The sequence below is a fragment of the Oreochromis aureus genome, linkage group 3 (assembly GCF_013358895.1).
Source record: "Oreochromis aureus strain Israel breed Guangdong linkage group 3, ZZ_aureus, whole genome shotgun sequence".
Lineage (NCBI taxonomy): Eukaryota > Metazoa > Chordata > Actinopteri > Cichliformes > Cichlidae > Oreochromis > Oreochromis aureus.
The window spans coordinates 18480480-18507038 of record NC_052944.1 but is presented as its reverse complement, the minus strand read 5'-3'; the positions used below and the strand labels follow the sequence as shown (position 1 = coordinate 18507038).

General features: G+C 42.5%; 1 protein-coding gene and 1 long non-coding RNA gene across 12 annotated transcripts in view; one reads left to right on the top strand and one right to left on the bottom strand.

Moving 5' to 3' along the window:
* LOC116333174 (adhesion G protein-coupled receptor L3-like) overlaps window positions 1-26559 on the bottom strand; it is a 260507-nt gene that overhangs the window by 67646 nt on the left and 166302 nt on the right. For 6 of the 9 annotated variants that reach the window (XM_039609515.1, XM_039609509.1, XM_039609510.1 and 3 more), the window contains 5 exons: window positions 23908-24258; window positions 20265-20368; window positions 16531-16716; window positions 14325-14363; window positions 969-1152 (listed from right to left, as the gene is read on the bottom strand). In XM_039609515.1, coding sequence (XP_039465449.1) covers window positions 969-1152; window positions 14325-14363; window positions 16531-16716; window positions 20265-20368; window positions 23908-24258 — 864 coding nt within the window. The remainder of the gene's footprint in view (window positions 1-968; window positions 1153-14324; window positions 14364-16530; window positions 16717-20264; window positions 20369-23907; window positions 24259-26559) is intronic. The other 3 variants (XM_039609512.1, XM_039609514.1, XM_039609517.1) reach the window with 1 other exon arrangement.
* The window catches only part of LOC120438913, a 79687-nt gene that overhangs the window by 52038 nt on the left and 1090 nt on the right, over window positions 1-26559 (top strand). For all 3 annotated transcript variants that reach the window (XR_005612249.1, XR_005612248.1, XR_005612250.1), the window contains one exon: window positions 10032-10160. This is a non-coding gene — a long non-coding RNA (uncharacterized LOC120438913). The remainder of the gene's footprint in view (window positions 1-10031; window positions 10161-26559) is intronic.

The following is a 26559-nucleotide window of genomic DNA, read 5'->3' as shown; positions in this document are numbered from 1 at the left end:
TATTATCCACTCATCCATCCATCCACTAATACAGCCATCCACCCACTAATTCATCCATCTATCCACTCATCCATCCATCTATTATCTATCCATCCAAACATCCAGTGTGTGAATGTGTGTGTGAATGGGTGAATTACTGAATGTAGTGTAAAGCGCTTTGGGGTCCTTAGGGACTAAGTAAAGCGCTATACAAATACAGGCCATTTACCATCCACTCATTCATCCATCCATCCATCCACTCATTCATCCATCCATCCATCCATCCATCCATCCATCCATCCATCCATCCATCCATCCATCCACTAATTCATGCATACATCCATCCATCCATCCACTCATTCATCCATCCATCCATCCACTCATTCATCCATCCATCCATCCATCCATCCACTCATCCATCCACTAATTCATGCATACATCCATCCATCCATCCACTCATTCATCCATCCATCTATCCACTCATCCATCCATCCACTAATACAGCCATCCACCCACTAATTCATCCATCTATCCAACCCATCCATCCACTCATCAGTCCATCAATTCATCCACTCATCCATCTATCCATTCATCCATCCACCCTAAAAAAAGAAAGCAAGGAGAAATCCATCCATGAGGTTTTCCCTCATTCAAACATTAAGATAACTTCAAATAATTAATGTGTATTTTTAATTTGGTAAACAACCTTTTTTGTTTAATAACTGCAGCCACTATATTGCCTGATGCACACATATTAAACACATTACCACACTTACTATATTGCTTAATGGTCATTAGAAAAGGAAGCTATAAAATGGTAAATGAAACTCAATGGGTGTCACGTATACTTTCAAAGGAATGCATTAGTCAGTGTGTTGTAAACTGGCACTCTCTTTCTTACAAATCACGTGGTTTTGCATACATGTTTTATTTTGCTTTTTTTTTTACATGACAACATGCAAACTGCAAGCGTGTCTGTGCATACTCACGGATGTTGTCGGTGTTCTCTTGCACGATGTCCGTCTTGAGCAGGTTATCAGCCAGGACGAAGGCCCCCTGCTCGACCGTGTCCAGCAGCATGGTGGCGGCCCTCAGCTGCTCGCCTGTGCTCAGCTCCCTCCAAGCCGCCTGGGCCTGCGGCTGTAGCAAATTGTTGACCGTCTCCACCATGGCCTAGGGAGTTCAAATCATTGATTTAGTGAGAGGAAGCTAAGCTGGCCTGGGACTGCGGCAGCTTGACGTGGCGATGTGGTAAATGGTTTGAGTGAAGGAAGATCAAAGGGAGCTGAGCACTGAGAAACAAATCGCACAATCCTGTGGGACTGTGCGAGGAAGAAGCGTGGAGAGGTTCTTTTTTTCACCCCTTTCTCTTTTTCATTTTATCTTAAATTTCATAATCATTTTTATATTGAGCAATTTCACGAGTCTATTTCCCATTCACTTAAAAGTTATGCTTTTAGACATGGATCATCGACCTGTAGCAGCGACACCTGAATCTGTAATGACAATGGATGTTGCTCTCTTGTGTTTTGCTGCTGTTTGCTTTTATCTACAGGGAGAAAAAAATAATCATGTAAATGAATCAGAGTCAGTGCTTACAAGTCCAGAGACCAATTCTTACATGACTTGAGGCAGGGGTCTTTAATTGGTGTGATAAATGTTCTTCCATGCAGACAATCCCAATGCACAAACACACTACAAAATAAATGGATAAATAAATTTTATAAAAATTAATAATTATAACACAACAATTTTCAAGGGATGTAAAAGATCTTTGCTAGCAGCAGCAGCTATCTGCAGCCATTCGAATCGGATCTTCTCTGCATATTAATGCCGTCGAAGGACTAATATGCCGTCTTTAATCTCCCCGCAACAATGCCGGAGCGGGTAAGCAAGGAGGAAACAAGAACATCCTCCAGACAAGATGAAAAATTAAGAGCCATTAAAGATTTAAAAATGCCAATGGCGAGATTTATGAATGGAATACTAATTGGTCAAGCAAGGCAATTCATTCCTGGTACCAGTGCTCCGAAAGAGCTAAAAGAGCCTGACCGCCGCTGGGACAAAAAAAAAAGAAGCTATTTCTAAGCCATTACAGTACAGTAGGTGGCTAACAGTGTTGGGTAAGTTACTTTAAATTAGTAACTTAGTTACATTACTAGTTACTTCTCTAAAAAAGTAACTCAGTTACTTCAAGTTACTCGTTACTTTCAGAGTAACTAGTTACTAGGGAAAGTAACTTTGGTTTTACTCAGACTTCTCTTGTTAATGTGTTGCTTCCGTAACTGGATACCCAGCCAGACTGCCAGTCTTCTAGCTTGCTTACTTGCCACAAGTGCACTGTGCCACCTACCAATAGAAAGGAAAAAATAATGTGCACATTTCCACGAGAGAAATCACGCCTGGACCGTCGTTGACCGCCGCCATGATTCTAGCCTGCTTTTTACATCCAACACAAAAACTGCAGTCGTGGTGCTTTTGATTGTACTCAGAACTTGGAAATTCTGCCTTCTGAATAGGAAGATGTAGGTAACACCAGACTGCAGATGAGCTGCATACAGAGCTGGACTGGGACAAAACAATCATCCCGGGCATTTTGACTAGAGACCGGCCCACCATTATAGGAAAAATCATAAAGCCTTTGAATGAAAACAAACACTGTTGTGACAGTGATGTACACTGTTCTGATGGTATATATGTATCAATCTATCAATTGTTTGTTGTAAGACTCAGATAATTATTTTTTAAAAGCGAGACATTTTAAATGAGAATAATAAAGAAAAGTATTTCCTTGTGCCCCCCTTTCCTGTTAATGCCCTACCTGGCCCCTGGCAACACTTTGCTAGACCCGCCCCTGCACAGTTACCAGCTGTCAGCTATGTGAAAAGGATCCTGGTGTTATTTGTCTCTCAGAAACAGCTCATAACTTCCTTCAACTCATTCATGTCACCTAAAAGGTAAACCTGTTTCTCCATCACCTGTTCAACTCTGATGATTCAGTAAGGACATCTCCTGGTTTCATCTGCATGTTTCCCTCTCACCAGATAACCAAACCGATATCATGACCAGCAGCTTTACAGCTGTGGCTCCAGCAAACATCAGCTGATACTAGAAATTAATATTAAATAAATTCTAACAACAGCTGATCAAGCTTAAACGTGCTGCTGTTGTTTAACGCGACATCCGCTGGTTTCCTCTTTCTGGCGCAAAGTGGGCGATAAACAAACAAGAGAGAAAAGCCGATCAGCTGATCATTGATCAGTTTCATGATTGAAGTAGAAACGGGAGAGGAGAGAATGAGAGAAGAAGAGGCAGCTGTGCAGCTTCAGCTTTGTGTTTTTTTCATTGTAGCTGAAGTCCGGGACAAACTGTGTTCCTTTTCACCTCAGTACGAAACGCGTAATATTTTCTCTGAATACCAGACGATTCTGTTTTTTAGGGGACGGTTGGCAACTCTAATAATTAACCGTATGAACAAAATAAAGTTCAACATCAGTAACATAGCACCCACCCAGCTGTATAGAAACTCCGTCATGCAAGCTAGCACGCAGTACGAAAATGTCAGCATACCGAAAATAAACTCCACCTAAACTTGGTTTATATCTGACCCAGATAGACTGCAGGTCATAACTTCTTACCTGAAGTTCAGTTCACCTGACACGCGGACCGGCGGCCGCCGGTCTCTCCTCTTGCCTCCTTTTCCTTCATCCACCTGCTGGCCTCCACCACTTGCTAATGTTACTGAATCTGTGGAAGCTCCGCGATATCCACCACACGAAGTAACGAGTAACGAGCCTATCTAAATCCCAGTAACGAGTAACGCGTTCCTGGTTTTGGCATAATAACTAGTTACCGTGCTCGTTACCACAATAATAACGTAGTTACTGTAACGCGTTACTTAATAACGCGTTAGTCCCAACACTGGTGGCTAATAATGCTAGTAATAGTCAGTGTTGCCAACTCCTCAGTAAGGAAAATCGCTATTGGTTGTCCTAAAAGTCGCTAGAAGTCGCTAAATGACGTCATCACCTAATTTGCATAATTGGTCATGCTAATATAATTGTAACCAATGTTGCTGGAGAGAGAAATAACATCGTGGAAGAGACATAAAGTGAGTAAAAAACGTCCTAAATGCATTTAGAGTTTATTTAGAACTATAAATTAAATTTCTTTTAGTAATTATTGTTTTTTTTAATGTCACAATTCCAGCCCTGCTCCTTTACCCGGGCTTGGACCGGCAAAAGTGACCCGAAATAAGCACTCTGGTGGAGTTTGTGTGTGTGTGTTTATAAGTAGTTTTAAACCTTGTGATCCACAAAACAGCATAAGAGTAAAAGAAGAACTGACTGCGATAAAGCACCCGCTGCTTGTTGAGAGTAAAAGCGATACGCGCTTTCACGTCTTTTTTTAGCGACTTCTTTTAGAAAAAAAGTCGCTAGGGGGTCTGAAAACTCGCTAAATATAGCGACAAAGTCGCTAAGTTGGCAACACTGGTAATAGTCGCTTTTCCGTGCTTCACCAAGAAAATCACAGATTTAATTTACTTCATTAAAAAAAAAGGTCAAATTTGGATTCCCTCTTTACGCTTCTTTAAAAGTAATTGTGACAGTTCGTGCAAATGTGACATCCCGAAAGTGGAAGCGAAGGTGCACGTGAACGTTAGTAATGCCACACCACAGAACGCCCTCTGTGAACCTCGCTTTTATCGTCTTTTTTGATCAATGGATTTATGAAGGGGAATAAGAGCTTTAGTACGACTCCACAACAGCATGGGGATAAAGCTAAAGGCGATAAGAGGAGCCATGTGCTCGAGTGTATTAAAAGCATTCCTCATAAAAAAAAGGGTGGGGTGGGGGTTACAGTCACGTGGAATAAATCTAATAGCTCCCCCAGCCTCGGATACTTTATAATTTTAACTTTATGTTTGTCTCCAGCCACCGTGATGGCAAGAGGAGTCAGAGCACTGATTGGGAATTTCAAATAGCACCAGCTGGCTGTTCCCCATTCAAAACATACCCTGTACACATTAATCCGCCCACACACAGTCACAGACACACACAGCACTCAGAGGCTGACGCAAGAGAGCACACACCTCTGCACCTGTTAGTATACAGGAACATACACAAAGTCAGTGGCAGGCACATACGCCGACTGCAAGCCGTGCCGGGTAATACAGCCACACACACACACACGTGCACAAGCAGTGCACCAACTTTGATGTAATTATTCATTATCTGCAGCCAATCTCCAATCACACCTTCTGACATTCAGCTAGAGGCAAAGGTTGATTCACTCTCAATTAAGGAGCTCTCTTTCTTCAGGCACTGACATTTTTTTCCCCCCTTCTTTGTTCCCTCCTGCAAGATTTTCTTTCAGCACTTCTTAAAACACTGAAATAATGGTTCTTCGGGGGGGAACGATTGATGGACTCGCAGACGAGGTCGTCTCGCTTTTTTTCTTTTCTTCCTCCACATGCACAATAGATGCAAAAGGAGAACAAGGTGGACGGCAGAGCAGCCCAGTCCTGGGGCTGGAGGGACGGGTCAGAAAACGTGACATGTGGGGTAGGGGCTGGGGGTCGGGGTAGGCAATGGATAATTGGTAAACAAGAGCGAATAAATAACTATAGTGAGCACATCCGACATTAATATTGGAATAAAGGATCAGCTCTCATACTGGTCCTTCAGGCATTTATTAGATAAGCTAAAAGAAAAGCAATAAAGCTGACATTGATGCACGCTGCGTCATTTGGATGCAACAGATTAACCAAACCACTGTGACATAAATTACTCATTACTGTTATTAATATGTATAGAGCATGCAAATCTTTACCTCATTTAAACCAGAGAATGATAAAATGACACAAACACTATAGGATATTGTCACTGTGTTGGATTGACAGTATATGCTAGACCTGATAAGACCTGAAATTGAGCATGCGGTTCCAATATGCCATTACATTGTAATGCAAAAATGTATTCTTCGGTGTTTATAATAACCGGCAGCCGGGCTGGTTTATGATGAAGAAGCTACAGACGAATTGTGTTGGAAGAAAAATCCAAGGCAAACTTTATCCTTCTGCGCTGAAACTCCCATTATCATAATACTTTTTGTGCTCATTTCAGGCCTGTGTTTTGTAAAATAATTTGCAAGAATTTTGACGGCCAAAATAATTTCAGATAAAGGTCACAGCGAAGGAAAAATAGCTTCTGTGCCAATACACTGTGTCTTCGAGTTGTTTCGCCCCGTGTTCATCTATTCGTACACTACAGCAATGAATAAGCACTTTCTTTTAGGGCCTTAAACAATCCACAATTTAAAGGCTGAACATGTTGCCGAAATGTCAAATATTTAGTCAAGCAGTATATAGAAATAATTTTATTAGATTTCTTGTAGGTAAAGTCATGTGATTGTATGCACTCCTGTGAAAAAATAAGTACATCCTTGTAACCAAGTGCTGCTAACCAAATGTACTTAATTAGCAGATCGTCTGGTTTGGAGCGTTCAGCTGTGTATTAACACAAAGCCACAATCTTCCCAGGAGTGGACATCTCAGCAAATGCACTCCAGGGTGCAATGCAAGGCTAAGGGAAACTCCAGAAACCCCCAAGAGCAACATGTCAGACTCTACAGGGATCAGTTAGCATGTTAAAGTTCAAGTTCATGGCAGCCAAGTTTGGTTGGGAGGGTTAAACAACATGGCAGCATGGCTTAGCTTTGCAAAGCTGCATCTGAACAAACAAAAAGACTTCTGTAACAATGTCCTTTGGGCAGAGACCCAATTGGAGTTGTTTGACCATAATGTAGAGCAGCGGTCCCCAACCTTTTTTGCACCACGGACCGGTTTATGTCCGACAATATTTTCACGGACCGGCCTTTAAGGTGTTGCGGATAAATACAATAAAATAAAACCAGTACCTGCAACAAAAAAAAGAAGATTTATTCATAAGACACGGGACAAGACCCGGGAAAACTGAGTTAACGATAAAAATAATTTAAAAAATAACCCTGAAAACCATGAATTTCACACCCGAGCCTAAACTCTTCCGGCCTGGTACCAAACGACTCACGGACTGGTACCAGTCCGTGGCCCGGGGTTGGGGACCGCTGATGTAGAGCACCACGTTTGAGAACACTAAACATAGCGTATCAGCACAAGCACCTAAATCATCCTGAATCATAATGGTGGTGGAAGGATGACGACTTGTGCTTGTTCAATGGCCTCAGGGTCTGGGCACCTTGCAGTCATTGAGCGATCATGACCTCCTCTGTGTATCAAAGTATTCTAGATTTAAATATGAGGCCAAAAGGACAATGATCCCAAACACAGCAACAAATCTACAACAGAACCACTGAAAACAAACAGAATCAAGGTGCCACAATGGCCCAAAGTCCAACCTTCAACCTGAGTACATTAAGGAAATATTGCACATGTTTAAATCATGGACTTTAGAGGTGCTGGCAGCAAATCTGGTTTCCCTTTGGAGAAATCCAGTGTAGTCATGACTTCCTGTTTCCATATTTGTGAGAACTTTGGGTAATTGGTTACTTTGGCTAGCTTCAAATTTCCAGTATAGGCAGGAAAAGGACACCAAGCTCTTAACCTAATACTGTTTATGTCTAAGGTTCAACTGTTTTTCAATGGACGCTATTTTGTGAGGCAATCCATTGTGCATACTCAGTGGTGACACCGTGTTCTTTATTTATGAAAGCTAGTGGCATCTTTACCCGTCTTCCCATTAGATCAAGCTGTCGCATTTTACTTTTTCTCCAAGATCTTTCACCCATAGGCAAATCTCTAGTCTGCAATATGTCACCATGGATTTATCAAAAAGCAAAGTTTCTTGGCACAGGCAGTAGGTTAAAGAGATTTGCTTTGAAAAATGAATGAATAAAAATAATAACATTAATTAAATAAAGTAAAAGTGAAAAAATTAAACATTAAGTCAACTTTTCCTTTTCCAGTGAAGTCCCTGGCCATTTACTCATGTCGAAAGTTGTCATATTGCAGTCCACAGCTGGCCTACGTTTGAACTCTTAAATTAAATCCACCCACGTGTTAAACCATTGTTGAACCCCAGAATTAATGGAAAAGACAACAAACCAAAGAAAAAAATATCAAAGCTCTTTCACTGGACCTAAAAGGTTAATGGCTGTGTTTAGCACAAATAAACACATCCAAAAAATCTTTTTATTAAACTGATGGACCTGAGGAACACGCTAGGCCTGCCAACATCGTCAGGCTACTAGACAGCTAAAATACCCAACAATTCCCAGGAGCTAACAAGTCCAAAGGCATGCTTGTTAGATTAATTGGGGATATCCGTATCCATCCATCCATGCAGCCATACAACAGGCAAGTATGGCTGCCAGTGAAAGTGGGCCTCTAGTGTTTATTGATCATGTGACTGCTGATAGAAGCAGCAGGAAGAAGAGCTATACTCTCTACTTAGATTCCCCCAAATGCTGCAAAAATTCAAGCAGCACTTCACAGGGCAACTAGATAATGACCAAAAGCACACTGCAAAAGCAACCCAAGAGTTTCTCAATGTAATGAAATAGCATATTCTTGAATAGACAAGTCGTTCACCTGATCCCGACCCAACAGATGTTTTCAGCCACTGAAAACTGAAGGCAGAGAGACTCTCAAACAAGCAGCAATTTAAGGCAACTGCAGAAATGGCCTAGCAGAGCATCTTGGTGGAGGAAATACAGCACTCGCAGGCTACAAAGGGCTTTTATTCAAATATTAAAAACAATCCTCTTATTTAAAGTTATGTTAGTTTGCCCATTTTACCTTTGAGGCGGTGAATTTGGGAGAGCATCTATAAAAATGGCTGTAATTCCTAAACAGTTAATGCAACACTTTTGTTAAAGCCTTTGAATTAAAGCTGGAAACCTATACAATTTAATCATGTCTTGATTGGGGCTGAGAACACTGCACATTTGCAGTTAGAGAAATGCAGAAGGGGTGAGGGTGGGAGGTGGAACACCACTGCTATCATCATAGTCTGTGCAGTTAAGTCCTACTGTGCATGTGTGGCGGTGGCTTGCTGCTAGTTTACTGCTATTAGCACACTGCCACTCCATCTGTCAAATGTAGCATCTCACTCTGGTGCTGCAAACTCCCAAAGACTCCCCGTCTTTTTTGGCTAGTTTATTTTTTTCTATGGTGAAAGAATGTGAGCCAGCAGTTAAAAAGTATATTTCAGTTCCCAGTACATGAGAAAATGCTAATTGTTAGCTGGACTCACTGCTGGAATGTTCCACTTGGAACAAGCATGATGAAAAGCTGCAGTGCAGAGGCCATTTATACCAATGCAGAAGGAAGGAAGAAAGGGAGAGGTGGACATTAGCGCGCGCTTGGCAAGAGCCCAAGCTAACCCGTAGTGTATGTGCCTCTATCTGTGCGCTGATTGATGAAATGAACTCTGGGTCTGGGAAATTGATTCTGGCTGTGGCTGATCTCCCCTCTTTTTCCTCTCTGACTGGCTAGCCTGGTTGGCTCTCCCTGTGCACTTAGCTCTCATCCCCTCATTTCCCCGCACTCCTCCCTTCCCGTTTGCCAGTTGGTTCCTCTCGCTTGTTTCCTCTCACTGACGTTGAAGGCTGATCTCAAAATGGTAGGGGGAAACAACATAAACAAGGTGGGATGCCTTGTTCTTTCTGTCATCTTCTATCTGACTTCTTGTCTCTGGGCTCAAATGAAGCTGTAGCATCTTTTCTTGTCTGTTCTATATTAGTTGCTAGCCATATCATCCCTCTTCTTTGAGAATCTCTGAAACCTTCTGCTTTAATATTTTATCAAGCCTTCTTCAGTAAATGGGTGGTTGTTTCTGTGTAGGTGAGTGTCTAAGGGATTACCTTTGTATTTCTGCCTTCTGTCTCAGGTTTCATCTCACTACTGTCTTGATAGAAACCCTCTATTAACCTCAACAGCTGAAGAAAACAGTCCTTTCCTTAAGACTTACACTAAGAGATACAAAATGGATAGATGTTAATCAGTGATACAACAAGTGATGCTGTTATTTTCTCATTTGGTTGCATTTCAGTTAAAAGAAGATTGTTATGAGCATGCCCTAATGGAAAGCCTAAAACGGGGAGAACAGCAGCACCAAACCCCGAGCAGGCTTCAGTGACATGACTCCAAAATCACACGGCAAATTGGAGCTTAGGTGGAGGTGGGTTGCAAAGAGGCTTGCACAAGCAACTGTACAGCAACTGTATTCATGCTAAAACAACCCAGATAGCAAATCTAATGTGAGATTAGATATAACGAATTAATATAAAGTGTTTAAAGTGTTCAGATTTTCATTTTCAGGCCTTAAAAATTATAACGACTTTACCAAAGAACATCAGAATTTCAGTCTATGCACACATGTGTATGGATAACCCAGATATCATCTCAACACACACGCTTACACGCACACAAAAATAACCACGGGACTTTCTCAATTATTACACAACACTGATCAGCAGAATTCTCCTCTCTGCGAGGAGAAAGCACTCATTATTCAGAGAGAGTGCTCTGCACTGCAGGCCAGATGTGGAGGCCTCTGTTTCCGAGGAAGTAGCAATCCTCATCTTCCAACATTTTGTCATCTCGTTACATTTCCGAACAAGGATCCTCCCTGTGTTTCTGCCTGCTCTGAGGTCATCCTGCTTCGCGACACTCCCCCGCCCCCCGGTCATCTTTTCACGCAACGCCGTCAGTTTAACTCGGGTCGGAGCGCAACATCCTCCCTGTATTGCGCAAATCCACACTCACTTGGCTCCTACTGAGGTATGAGACATTACTTGGGATATTTTCCCGTGCTGTACATCCCTCAACTCCCGCGCAGTCGTTCGCTCGCTTTAAAACGAAATAAATAAAAAGGAAGAAACCCTTCAAAGCAACTGTGTTTGACATTAGAACAACATGGACCGATATAATCACAGTAATTGGACAACCATAACATCTCTGCCCATAAACACGCCGCCATTAGTAATGACCAAAAAGGCAAGGGAGGCAGGGCGTCGTTTTTATCCTGTTTATGCAGAATCAAAGGGCACAGCAGAGAAACATCCCTGCAGGGGAAATGCAGAACATAGTGCGTTGATCATTTTATGCTTTGTAGCTCTATCAAGGCCAAATTCTGTTCAGTGGGATTAAATTGGCTATGACATGTAGCAGATACGACTCTTTATAAACAAGCGGGAAAGATACAGAGGCACTCATAATTAATCATTGTTGTATCTGCACAAGCTCAGCTGAGGCAGGGAAACTGCCACAGGTCGAATTGGTTATGAATATGCAACTAAAACGGCAAATATACAGCAGCTCCGCGCTGAAATTCTCTGACGATCTGAAGATAAAGACCTCGCGATGTGATGAATTAAAATGTCATTTACTTGTTTACCACTTAAACAAGATAGAAGCCCTCAATTAAGGAAATAATCACTCCTTATCTAATTTAGACATCAACCACAACCCCTGCACTTTATTTTGGACTCTGCACATCCTTCGACTCCGCCGCACCTGCACTCCCGCAGCCTGCCTTTTCCCACGGCGCTGTCACAGTCTGTTTTCGGCGCCACGCGTGCTATCCGAGCAGAGGGACAGCAGAGGCAGGTGCAGCTCTCGTTTGCTTTGTATTCCTCTGCTAATCCCACTTATGTCAACCACCAGGGTCCTGTTGGAGAAAACATTGCCCAATTTCCCTAATCAGTGAAAGTCTCTCAAAGGCTGCCAGCGCGTGCAGTCAATGCCTGTGTTTACTTAAGGCCACAGATGTTGCTCCATTATTCCAGTTCGTCAAGTGAAAGTGCCTCACTGTTGTGTGAATTTGTCAACGTAGCACGGGAACAGAACAGAGGAGGAAGGTGCGCAGCTGGGCTGTGTGCACAGCCATGTATAGATTTACACTGTAAGGTGAAAGCATGGGCCAAAAACATCTTCGAGAGTATATAATGATGTCTGTGCGTGTTTTAAAGATTCTTGAGGCGTGACTGTGTCTACGCTGTAGAGCCACTGGGCAACTGTTGGCATGAAATATTGTGCCAACAGTCATGAACCCAATCATGGTGACGGTGGCATTGTTGGTTTTTAGCGGCACCACAGAGAGCATTAAACATGGATGCAGTCCAGGTCGGATAAATGAAGCCGATGGGGAAGTCCCATTCTGTTTGAAGTCCTACAGATGGTGATCGTCATGGTTACAACAAGACTTCTGGTCCTATAGAAGTCAGTGGGAAAATATCTAGGGCTGTCAGCATTAACACATTAATGTCATCACGATTAACACAGTTTAGTTTGCATTAGTTTTTAACACAATTAACCCATCTGGAGCGCAGAATGAGTCAACATCCCTGAAATATCTCTGTCAACGCATTTCGGGAAGTTTGACCAAAGTTTGTCCATTCTGCGCTCCATGATTGTGTTAAAAATTTTAATCACCCTTTGTAAACACTTTCCTATTAAGCTCATGGGCTCAGTCACTCATGATGAGTAAAAAAAAGTCTTTTTTTTAAATCTGGGTGCACTTTTTCCAAATTCCTCATTTTGTATTTTGTGGTGTATTGAACTAAACTCGGTCACAGATACAAAGTTTGGTGAGCGCTAAGTTACCAGCAACATATGCTGAACGTGACACGCGAAACGAGCCCAAGCAGAGACTGCAACACCAATTTATGTGAAAATCAAAAAGAATTAAAAACCTAAATAATTTGGGGTTTTCTTAAATATGGATGTTAATCGCTGTATGTGTGATATTCATGAAAAATTTGTCTCAGATTGGCTAATTGGAGGACATAGTACAGACGCTACGATCATTATAGTAAGAAACAAAATGAAGAGGTATGCCATCCCGTGTACCTCAATAATTTGTTTTTCTAATTTTAATATATTATATTAGTCTATGGCACATGAGGGTTATCAACTTAAGGCCCAGCGTTGACACTCTTAACTCCAACGGGGAATGAATGGACCATTGTACATTTCACTTACCCACAGTTCTTGTGCTGCTATGATATAGCAGCACATAACAAGCTCAAGGGAGCATTTCTTTTCTACCCATCACAGCAGACTAAACCTTCCTTATATTTTCAAGAAGTGTAACAGCCACCTAACATAAAGAGAAACATGGCAATTACAAACCTATAGCCCCAACCCCTGAAGAGAAACCCTACAAATGCCAACTCAAAGTCTTTGATGTCTGCATTTCTTTTCAATTATACATATGTTGGCTCTCCAAATTGGCACTCAGACATCAAAACTTTGAGAGCCCCTGATCTTTGGCTACACAAAGACCCGACAATAGTTGCATTTCTAGTCCTCCTGTGGCATCTGTCGACAACAAGAAAAACAGAACACCACCTGACTGGTGCTGAAAGCATCTTTCACTCAGAAACCCATTTAAACATATGAGCACACTCAACCATATAAAACCATAAATAACAAAATGCCTTCTGACATGCCTCGGAGGAATCAGTGTGAAATACATGTTGCTTAGCATGCGTGCTACTGAGCCTACATATAAAAAAACAACATCTGGCTGCAGTGTGCAGCTTAATTGAAACCATCTGCATGAAGACAGGGATGTCAACTTCTCCCATAGTTCTCTTGTCAAGGTAGAAATTATCCTGATGACGGCTAAAAAGTCACCTCAGGGATAACAAATCCCACTCGGTAGCCCGAGAAACAGCTGAGAGAAGCAAGAGAACCCCCCAACCCCCCAAATTGGGACAAATATGTATTATGCATCACGGAGAATCAAAACATGTCATAACTTTGGCTGACTTAGTAGCTAGAAGAGTAGTTAGAAGTTGACTTGTTGGTATAATGAGGTCACTTCTTTTGGCTCTTAAGCTTTTGCTGAGAGATGCAGGCATGTGCTACATGCCCGATAGCATTATTTTTGACTGATGCTTTCCACTTATGTGGGTTATTTCACTGGAAAGCAGTGCTGATGTGATAGTTCTGGGGCATTTTTAAAATGATTGAGACACTTGAGAAAATCCACAAAGGATCTATAGCATCTCAAAATAGAGGAACTCTCAGGCTCGTGCCAGGAAACTATCATTACATATCATATGCATGCAGGGTGGTGGGTGAATAATATGAATAATAAACTAAAAGTTGAGACACAATGACAAAAATGAAATTTGACCCTTTGATTTAAGACAAGCGTTGCGAGGAAAGGCGACACATGGCATCCACATGTAGTGACTTTGATACTGTGGCACTGGGCGCCACTTCAAAAGGCCAAATTTCACATTCTGTGGTTAAAAATGGAAAACGAAAGCACAAGTTACCACAATGAGGAAACGAAGAGCAGGAAGTGAGGAATAAAATTTGGTCCAAATACCTGAACATAAAACCGACACGAGCGCTCTCTCTTCTGCAACTGCAACCCAAAGAAATTCAAGAGTTAGCATAAAAAAAAGAGTCAGGCAATTCCACATGAAACATTTCAGCTTCAAGTACAGATTTCAAAGTAAGTGAGAAACTAAAACATTCACTCTACAGTTTTATGAAAAGCACTTGGCACAATGACTGCATAATATGTGAAAAAAAAGTAGAGACTCGTGTTAATTAGCCCTAAAATTAGACATACGAGACAAGTAGGAAAAATCATACTGCATGACACTCTTAACTTTGATTTCTAGGTTGTCACATTTTAAGTTTTATGTTTTATTTGAGAAATTTCCCAAGAGAACACGGTGCAGTTATCCATTAAACGTCTGCCACCACCGAAGAAGAGTTAATGCTAATAGCGTTTTAGCATACCTGAAAGAAAGAAAGAAAAAAGCAGACAGGGAGCTGAGGCACAAAGAAGTGCTGCTAGGACTGCATGGGGAGTGAATCATTTTAATTGAGTTCTGATACAGGCGGTGTAGCCAACAGAGCCGCTGTGTGGCTTAACAGATAGGTTCTAGTACCATGCTAAATCCCATGCAGATTAGCTCCAAAGAGTACCATTTCCCCATAAAGGAGCCTCTTGCTCTACATCACAGCCCACTCTCCTGGAAGCGTTCCCATCCGCACCGTTAGCCAGCTAACCGTTTGATCATGAAAACGACACTGATCTCACCGTTTGCCAACTCAATCCTTTCATTGTTTGCTGGCAAAGTCTGCTCTGCTTCATTATATTAACAAAAAAAAGAAGAAAAAAAATCTTTAATTTGCTTAGCAGATTGTGTCAAAATGATTGAACTCAAGGGCGAAACATTTGGTATTGCCAAAGCAGAGAAGAAGAAGACGAAGAAGAAGAGTTTTGTGGACTCCGGTGTCTCCGTTGGGAGACGTCTCACTGGCGAGGGATGCAGAGCACAAGAAAAACCCGTAGGGACGTTTTTTTGTTCCATAGATGCACCGTACTGCAAAAAATGGACTGTATATCAGCAGACAGAGAATTATAAATCACTGGTAAGCCCTGACCTCTTGAATAAATTATCCCTGTTGCAAAAGCTTTTCCGCCTCACCCCCTCAATACGGCTGCTTTCTCTTTTTTTGCCATTTCATCAACTTTAAAAAAAGAGACAAGACTTTGGTGGCAACCGCCACCACGTTAGTCGCCTCTCCCTCAAACAGTCTGTTTTATGTGAAGCCAGTATTTATTTTTTCGAGAGGTATTATAAACTCTAGTTGCTCCTCGATGCGATTTCACTCATCAAGTTTCCCTTCTGAGGCCTTTTGGCCATCTTTACTGCCTTTGCAGAAAACTGGCACTAAAACCTCAATAGGGACATCTGTGTCTGTTGCAGCATTGAAATAAAAAACAGTCCCAAAAAAGCAATCCGAGAACAGGTGTTCGAGTTCGTCTACAAGTGATGCCGCTCCAGGAAATTAACGAGTGACATTTTGAATTTCACTGATGTTTGCTTTTCTGTTGGCCGCTCAGCAGATAGAAAGTATTATTTTAGCTCGCTCTGCCTGAGTGCCCCTTACTGTGCTCTGCTGTGAATTGGGTAATAAATACATTAGATTCAACTTCAGCGAATATGAAACGCTCTGCACCCCCCACCGCTCGCATCCAGCCCGCTGGAATCTTACCCCGTCGCATTAGTAAAAGCAAAAAACACAAGTGGGGCAAATGTTGTGCTGCTGACGAGCACGGCGCGCGGACGCCAACTTTTAAAACTGCGTCAGTGTAAAAATTGATTGCACTTAGTGTAAGAGAAGTGCTCGAAATTGAAAGTCGGTTTTTATTATGTGGCAGACTACAGGGAAAAACGGGGAATATCATTTTACTCAACAGCACAGAGCCAAGCGGCAGATCATTAAAAGAATACCTACTGTTCGGGTTCGGATTGAAGCCTTGTGGTAGGCAGGCCTCAAGACCGGAAACTTAACAGTCGGAATTAATGGATGCTTACACACAAAAGCGGCTCTAGCAAATCAAATCATTCACCCTGTTGTTGCTTCATTTTATGCTTACACAGGCGTAGGTCACCTTCCACACAGACGTAGGTCACCTTCCTCACAGGTCACGCTTATCCAGCCTGAATGCAGATTTTTTTTCTTTTTAAAAAGAATAAAATAAATATGTGTAAAGCAGTTTCCTCCAATACCTTATTGAGGCTCCGTGCTGCACTGTCTTTGCCACCTGGTGTGAGGTTCCTCAGCTGCACGTCAAGCAGATCCACCAGCTGAACCATGGCCTTCACCGTGTAGGTGATGTCCCCCGCCTGAAGATTGCTCTTGGTTTGCTCTGCCAGCTCCCGGGCGATGACCGCCGCCGTCTCTCCGGCTTTTATCTAAGGAATGGGACAGCCAATCCAGTTCAAACCTGAATTTGTGAAGCTTTTAAACGAGGCGGCTGGCTTGTACGGAGAGTTTTTCTCTATAACTAAACGCAAGTCAAAACAATCCCAGGTCCTTTGCTTTTTGCTGCTGTGGCATTCAAAAAGAACACTCTAGAAAACATGACAAATTACTGTATTCATGTATAATGCCCCCTAAAATAAAAGGCGTTTAACCTAAACCTTTTCTGCAACTGCTGCAATATCGCACGCAATTAATGTGGTGAGACGATCCTCAGCCGACTGAACACTAGCAGCCAATATTGGATCCAGACATAATTATGAGACTATTGAGGGAATTTCCCAAGAAAGCCTTACACCTTTGTAAAAACTAATAGAGAGCGGTGCAGCTTGGGGATAACAGTGTATACACAGTGTTGAATATATTCTTCCCTAAGTTCAACAAGTTATGCGAACGTGCTAGAATCTGACAAGGAAAACGATTACTCTCACCGTCAACCTTTTATTGTTGTATGAAAATTATTGCTTTTTATTTGCACTGTGAACCTTTCATTTCTTAAACATTACTTCCAGTTTTCATTGCAGAAACAGTTCACCCAAATGTACACATACTGTAAAATTAAAGCTTCTGACATTCTCTAAAGCCCTCCTGTGAAATGTCATCGTTCAATCATAGCTTAGCTACTTTACAGTACTGTGAGAAAGTCTGGAGCCAACCATCGTTTCTTTATATTTTGCTAAGATAACGGAAAATGACTGCAGTGGTTTACTGTAACATGCAAATATACATGTAAATATATAAATATATAAGACAAAAACTGTGCAATTGACAAGCTTGAAAGTCAATACATGGTATTCTTTAACACAAACTGTGGCAGGCTTTCCTGTCATTTCTTTAAGTACAGTAGTCATCAGGAATTATACCATACCAAGGGGAATCACTTGGTTGGGGCACAAACACTAATTTATGCCCGTCAAATGGTATTATTTTTGCAATTTTTAGTAGAATTAAAGAAATTAAGATGTTTTGTCGCAGGCTAATAGTTGCAAAGTGACTAAAAATACCAACTTTCCCAACTTTCCTGCTCTGTGTAGCCAGAATGCTGGTTTATCTATTGAGTTAGGTGCTTTTTTGTGCTCGACAGATTCACAGGTTAGTGTTAATCGGCTTAACAAGCAAAAAAATATTGCTCTGAAAATTGTCACGTGTAAGGACTGGACTAAGAATGAGTGAAAAGCTGCAAATGTCCAAATAAAAACTTGAATAAATTTGAATCCTTTTGCTGATGAAACATTAGCAAAAATGTAAAACTAGCTTTTTATATGCAGTGAAAGATATCAAATATCAAACTAAGAGTAAAAACTGAGTTTTTTCACTATCACCTAATATAGTATGCTTGCGAAACATAAATTAAAAATATTAAAACACCAACAGATGAGCTAGAGCTAGCTTACTTAGCTAGTAAAATCTGCTACCCACAGTTTTCATTTTAGCTCAGAGTTTCCACCAAAAAGCAAAACCAACAATTTTTCCTCAATAACTTCCCAAAGAGCACATTATCTAAAACAAAAACAAAGCAGTTACAGGAATTTCTTAAAATAATATTTGAAAAGGTTTCCCCTGATGCCAACAAAACGCTGCTTTTGTTCGAAACGCTTTGACGACAGAGATTTAAATGATAAAGAAATAAAATAAATGCCACATTCTTTTAGAAAGAAATCACACAGTTACTGAGAAACAGATCACTTTAATGAGTAATGCTTGAAACTACCTGTCAGCAACGGTGACTGATAAGACAGCCCTGCATGTTGCATATGCCGATGACCACAATGGCAAACTGTAGCCTCGGTAAATAAATCTAGAGTTGATTAAATGCCCAAAACGTATCTGGGTCTTACGCTCTGGGTCAGTTACCTTTAAAGATTGAACCAATCGAGTCGTAAGATGAGCCCCAAAACAGCGGTGGTATCATCTAAAACAGGATCGTCCTGATTTACTCTGACATTACCTGCTATCATCGCCTGTGAGTTTATTAGTGAAGCCAATTAGGCTGCTTAAATTGGTCTTTACAGAGGTGTAAGCAGAGCAATGTTTCTTTGGAAGATGTTTTCCTCTTTACCCTCCCTGCTCTCGTCTCTTAATGAGGGGATCTGGGGACGCTAGGTAAATAGCTCTGCTTTCTTTTTCTCCCTCCTGCTTGTCTCGTGTCATTTCCTTTCCTTTTCATGCTTTATATCTTCCTTTCTCATTTTGAGAAACCATCTGGTAATGAGCAGTGCCACATACAGGACAATGGCCCTAGATATAAAATAACGAAGTGCCAGATGGGCATTCCAATTGTCTGACAGGTTGATCTTCATTAGAGTCTTCCTGTGTCTGCGCCGACAGGCACGCTGCCGGAGTGTGATTTGCTTTAAAAATAAGAAAAGATTAATAACACCTTTGTTTAAAAAAGCGTGCATATTTTGATTGTCACATCTTTCTGTGGAATTTAACAGGCATTACTCTACATTAGAGTCACCCTGTTAGACCTGAAGCGAGCCGCCCGCCATAGCAGGTTCAGAGAGAGCTTTGCTGTAGTTAATTTCTCTAAACAGCAGCCAGTTGCTGAGCTTTATTGCACTGCTGAAATGGGCCCGCGCTGCACAGAAATGCACCTGATAATTTCCCCGCCTTCCATTTTGTTACCCAACAGCCGTTCTCCATCCATATCCACAAACTGCCGTTTGTTTAATGGGCTGAGCTTTGTGCCGTCGAGTACACCATAAGCGTTATAACATGTACGCCTCAGGGTCCTGTGAGTTTAAGGGAGAACATTTGCAGCACTGCCTGCAATTCATAACCTGGAACCCTGATCCTCCCTTGCAGTAACCTTCCCCTCCTTTAAGATTTGATTCCCTTACAGATTTTAACAAAGGGAGCTTTATAAATATGGAGCTTTGCATAAACACTCGCCTGCAGAGGAGGAGATCCGAATCGTTTGCGCTTGAGAAGTATAGAATGCAAATAACCGCCGGTTCATGTAAGACAGAAAGTGGTCTGCATTAGCTGTTACCCACAGCAGGCTATTACACTATGATCCTGTGGTATTGGTTTTCACTCCAACCCAACCCAGCCACCCACTCACGCCAAACACATGCACGCACAAGAATAACCTTTCTATTGAGTAAAGCCTCTGGCTAATCGATGACATTAATGGACCAATTAAGAAGAGACAATAGGACAAAAGAAGAAAAAAAAACCCCCACAAAAACTAAAGTCCTCTGAGTACAAATGATGTACGCATCCGCGATGTGCATTGTGATCTGCGGCGAACGTTCGTCAGAATAAGGTAAAAGGGCGCCGTTGTGTTCAAGCTAAATCCAAATACATTTAAGCTCAATGCCAAATCCTCCAGGCTATCTTCAGGCTTTTTCCTACAATTTTATTCTAAAGAGAAATGTGTGATAATTGCTAATCAGGGAAAACAAACACACACACAAAAGCAGTCCATGAACTAAATTATGTACCCTGTGAATGTGTGCATCTTTACTTCTGTTACCTTTTGGCTGATGATGTTGACCCAAGGCGAGGTACAGTTGCTAAAGTCAGGCCCCTGGGAGTCCCAGTATCCTTCGGGGCCCATGCACATGTATGAGGCCACACCTAGAGAGCGAACCAGAGATAGAGAGGAGAGTTAAGAGGCTTTGTGGGAAGAACGGCGTCAGATTTACTAGATTGGGTTTGCAAATTCTGAGATAATCAAGTTTATCCATATTTTGTGTTTTCTTTTATACTTTTTCCCCAATATAGAGTGAGGAGATCTCAAAATACCACCTGTTTCTTCTTCTGTGTATCGAGTACTTTTCCTATTTGCAAGAAAATCCCAAGGAGCAAGTGATTAAATTAATGGATGTAGAAAAATGTAATTGGACGGTTTTATCTTATAGCGACTGAAATGAAGTTGCTTCACTCGAGGCCAGTTGGAGTTGCCCACACGGCGTCTGTATTTAATCATTAAAAGTCAGACGGCGTCTGCATGTGTGTGACAGTTCGGCTCCAGCACACGCAAGAAAACGCACCAAAATAGGTACCAATTAAGTCTGCCCTAGCTTGAATTCATCAGGAAGGTCAATTAAGACGGGCTCTCTGCTGACAGAGAGGTGCTCCGGTGAGTGAGCTCCTTGCAAAACGCTCCATTTTTGACTTTGGCACAAACACACATCCAGAAACTGACCAGTGTCTGTTAAGCCCCGACTCACTGTTACTGCAAAATGGCATCGAGGTAGAAATGTAGAAATGCAGCTTGCTTGTTGACTCGTTCTGCCGCGCGCCTCAAATAATTTGCTCCCGTATTTTCATAGCTGACATCAGCACGGCTACACGCTGACATTAAATCGCCCTTGCTTGTACTTAAAGGGAGGGTGAGACGGCCGGTATTAACAGATAGAACTTTTGACTGACATATAATTTCCTTCCCCGGTCCACCTTGGACAGCTGTATGTTTGATGGGTTTATAAGATAAGGGACTCTGTATTTCTGCCTATATTTAGAGGCAAAGGGGCATAAAAGACAGGGGGAGAAAGAAGAGGGAGTCGGAGGAATGCAGGGGGAATGACAGCGGGCGAAGTGATGGTACATGGAAGAGGAGCTCGAGGAACTTTCAAAGAGTGGCAGAGGAAGCTCGCACGGTTGTGTATTGCTTGGCAGTGCCGTGTGAAGTGCAATGGCTTTGAAGAGTAGCGCTGAGAGGAGGTGGGGTATGTGTGCCTCTTATCTTGCCATGTGATGCCTGTTAGTGAGGTCTCGATGGGTGCTGGTGTTGCCCATTAATGAAGACTGTATGTAAATGTGTGGGCCTGAATCTCGGTGCTGATTGATGAAACGAACAGACTTTTTCCAGCATTCGAGCAGGATTTGGGGGCTATGATGTCACTCTACTATGTATAAAATAAAGCATGACAGCTTTTGTTTTATATTTTAGTCATTTATTATTAACACTGAGTTATTTTGCTGATGCAACAACTATATGAATGTCGTAGGTAACCCCTTTAATTTCTCCTACCATAATCTGGCCCTGCTACAGATTGGCCCCTCGACCCTGAACTCGGTTAGCAGTTAAGAAAATGGATGGATGGACTATAATCTTCATCCGTGTATTACTAGAGGATCGGCCTTAAAATATAATTTGATCATAGCCAGGTTCCATTTAAATATGAAGTGCTCCCCCCGGGTTTTTACTTCCTGAGGTAAAGCTTTTATATCAAAAGCAGGCCAACATTGATTTAATCTCGATGTACTCAGGCCTCCATTCTCTTAGTATCGATACGGCGACGGGGCTCAAACGAGACACGCGCAAACAAAGGCCCGATGCCTGACAAATGAAGCGCAGCAGCCCTTTCAAAAGAGCCGAACGCAAACGTGTTTAGCCGCTAATTAATTACACGAATTGCGCCCTGAGAGACAAGAAGTAAATATGGCCGTGCGCCGCGCCGGTTACCAGTTTCCACACAGATGCGATGCTAAGCTATCTTTAGCCGTGCATCAGTGAGTCAGGAGGAGAGAGTGAGGAGGGAGGACAGGAGGCGAGAGAATGAGTGCTGCAGGGGGAGTGTAAACATAAACAAAACACACACGGTGACAACATCAAGGCAAAGAGGCTCACAGTAGACTGTGTCTCCTAAGGAGAGAGCTGACATCCTCACACAGACGAGAAGCAAAGAAAGAGCACATCCGTGTATCTCATCAGGAGAGCGCTTTCAGCTCTTAACATGGGAATCTTTGAGATTTGGAGGGAGTGATCAGGTCAACTGCAGGTCGTTATTTGACGTAATGTCACTGGCATTATGTCAGCGAGAGAAAACGCAATGAATAAATCCTGCGCCCGTCTGAGGTGCGTGAGGTCCGGTGGCACGTGCAAACCTATGTTCCTGGTTTTGACCAAAGAAAATGCTGAGATCTGGGAGAACAGTTCCAAACGCTACAGCATCCACAACAAAAACGATGACGACGACAACAACAGCAACAGCAGCGTACAAGCCAACAGCTTCACCAGATAATTAAATCACTTCTCCGGGGGAAAAAACCTTAAAAGTGAGTGCACTAAAAATGTCATCACCTACACTGCACGGGATAACTTATGTTATTTGTACCAAGAAACTGTAAAGGAATTCAGCCTGGAAGGATATCTTTTTATTGATCCCTGTAGAGAAACTAATTCTCTATATTTAACCCATGTCCAAGTACTCGGAGCAGCGGACGGCCACTGACCAGAACCTTCTTTCCCTGAAGTTCAATTTTATCTGTGCGTAGGTAGGCTTGTTATGGAAGTCTAGATTGAATAACATGGGTAATTACTGTTGCTGCTACTACTTTTTATCTCTGAGTTCATTAGGAGGATAATACACTACCTTAGCCCCCACTCAGGTTTAATGACCTGCCACTGACCCCACGGTAACCTAGTAACTGGGGAAAAATGTGTATTGACAGTGGTTGTCAGAGGCTGCTAGAAAAATTAGTTGCAAAGTAGCATGCTGCACTAAAACCTCCTTGAGATTGCTTCGGTTGCTATAAGATTGCTTCAGTCACACATTGTTTGCATAAAAGTTGCTGACTTGTCTGCAGATACTCTGCAACTACTTGAAAAGGAGTCGTTCACTTTCAAAATAAGAGTTGCACCTTTTGAAATGGGTTGGTTTCAGTAATGAGACAACTTTTTCAAGTTTCACTCGATCTACATGGTTACTTTGTGGCTGATTTAGTTTGCAAACACTCACTAACAGGCTGTTGGTGCAGCACCCTCTTTGCAACCATTTTTTCACCTAGCAACAGCTAGCAAACTCCAGCAACCACTTGCTAGCTAGTCAGGGAATATACACTTTTCCCTAGCAACCAGAGGTTGCCAGGGGAGGTCACTAATTGGTCTCTAGTATGTTCCTGGCTCCATCCATACATGCTCATGTCTTAGTCCTGCTCTAACTTTTCCTTCAATTTAATTCAATGCAATTTAACTGTACAGTATCAATTCACAGCAGCCATCTCAAGGCGCTTTACCCCAGCAATTACATTCTACTCAGTGAGCAAGCAGTCGACAACAGTGGGAAAGAAAAACCCTCCTTTAACAGGAAGAAACCTCAAGCGGAACTAGACATCCATCTGCTGTGGCCAGTTAAGTGAGACAGGACAAAATAAATAAATATAAATACCTAATGATCCAGGTGGACAGGGCATCTTGGCTAACGTGCCCTGCTTCGTCCTCGGCCAGGAGACGTCCATCATCACCAGTGGACTGCAGTACTCCACCCTGAGATTTGGTAGCTTAGCGGTGGCCGGCGCCGCGTTGACGTCTTCTCGCTCCAAATCTTCCAAGACCGTCTGGTACGGCTCCACCACTGCCGATGTGGTTCGTGGCGACTGGACCACCAAAGGCGTCGTGGCAGGCACCTTGGTGGTGGTGGTCCTTGTTGTCGTGGTTGTCGTGGTAACAGGAGGTCTGGTGGAGGTCCTCGTTGTTGTGGTCGTGGTATCCATGTACACCATTATCGAGGAGGACGTTTCTAGGAAACGACAAAGAGAAAGGGAACGACAAAGTGAGCCGAAGAATTCAGATGTTAAAAAAAATGTTTAATGAAACTTAAAAGCAAATGATTTTTTTTTTTTTTGCCTCTTTATTTTTTAAAATATACTCCATCTGTGTCGCTGACAGAAAATTTATTTTGGTGCAGGTAGAAAAAACACAAGCCTGAGTGTATGCATGCGGGTTTATTCTTTCCTCCTTCTCCATGTGTCAGTTTTAAAGAAAACAATTCAAAGAGGATCAACTGGAACTGGCAGGTGTGACTTACACGGGTGTGCGTTTGGTCTAGTTCTAGACCCCCGTCGGCTAAGCTTACACACACATGCGCCGCGCACTACACAAACCTCCAGCTGTGTAGTCTAAATGCGGCTGTTGACGAGGGCATATCCCTGCGAGTCAATAGCCGGGTTTTGTAGCTCCGTGCTATTTCGAGGTCAGCCGGGACAAACTGAAATACCTGCTTCCTGGATGCGAGTCTTCCCTGCGGTTACACTCCAGGAGGTTTTTGCTAATGACGCTGTTTGCCTGAGCTGTTGGGGGACAAGGGCTATCATAACACCGGCGTGCACCGAGATGTGCTCGCACACCGCCTCGGTAATCCTCTTCCTCCTACTCAAAAGCACATACCGCTCTTTGACTCCCTGTCATCAATCACGCCATCTTCTCATCCATCCTGTCCCTTTTAGAAGCTTTCCCTTGGGCCCCTGATTGGAAAATAGAGGTCCCAAATTAATTTAGCTACAGGCTTTTTATGAATGCGTGGACTCGATTAAGCCAGAGAAGGTCAGAGGACACATGGGGAGGCCATGCTTCATAATGTATTTTCCAAAGCCTGGCTTTAGTCTACAAAAATATGCCCAATGGAATATTTTTACTCTATTTTAATAATGTGTATAATCTGTATTATTCTTCATACGGTGCTATTTTTGCTACTCTGACATTTCTGTATGTCGTGATCTTATTACTGAAAGCGATTTGAAAGAAGAAAGCTTGCTGTAGACTCTTTAAACACATGAGAGTGCACTCCCTCTCTCTCTCTCTCTCACACACACACACACACACACACACACACAATTTGGACCTCAGCAAAAAAAAAAAAAAAAAAAAGCAATTTGCGACATTTGTCGTTTCCCACTAATGCAGAGATACAATCAAGATGACAGAAGTGACAAATGGTACTAATCTCTGTATGAAAGGAGAGCAAAACAAAATTTAATGAGGGTCGATTTTAGGTTGGCACACGTAATGGACGTCACGCGTCCCGGAGAGCTCAGATAACAGACACCCCCCCCTTCCACCCATCCTCCTCAAAACGCAATTCCCTCTGATTCAATTTACAATCGGACAATTTCTCTGTATGGTAAATTTGGTAGGAGCAAAATAAGACAGCATAAATTAGCGGCGCTGTTGGGGACGCAGAAGCCCCCGGAGGCTGTAATGACATCCGACTTCTATCAGCAGTCAATGCATTTAACGCTTAACAGCGTTCGACGACAGCCACGGTTGATTAAATAGTTTGCCGCCGCGGCAAGAGTTCCAGACTGATTGAGTATTTGTTTTCTCCCGCTAACAAAAGAGTTTGTTGCGCTTTCAAGATCTGCAGGTACCTTGGACACTCCTGTGGAGGCACTCCATCAGTAAAGCGGAACTATAACAAGAACCTCATTGAGCTGCAATGTGAACTAAAGGCACGCAGAGCCTATTTACTCCCGACTACCCGATAATGCAGCTTTTACAACTTCGAAATTTCTATCGCAGGCAGGAAAAAACAAAAACAAAACAAATTAGCACACGTAGCAGACATCGGTGGTAAGTGGGAAACACAAACGTTTCAAACAGAAGGCTGTCACAGAAGCGGATATGGGTGCAGGCGCTTAAAATAAGCCCAGCACAAATGTACAGTCACACACGCCAGCCCTCATCAGCATCATAAACTGACGCTGCCACCCGTCAACAGGGCTTTAAAGAAATCACACGAATCCTCAAATACTTATTTAGCATTTCCACCAGCCGACCAAGACATCCCCATTTACATCCTACATCCCCTATTAGCCGGCGTCATCAATCTGCTCCGCAGCAGCCTTCAGCTGCGATCATCGCGGAAATGGGACGAAGAAATATCTTCAAGGGCACCACCAGTCTATTTATTTCATTATTTATGAGATAACTCATTTACGCGTATTCATATCTGTATTTGAGGAGGAATGACCTCGTATACGATACGCCAAACCCTGGAAAAGGGGAAGCACAATCAATCTCAGGATAACTGAAATCAGCTGGA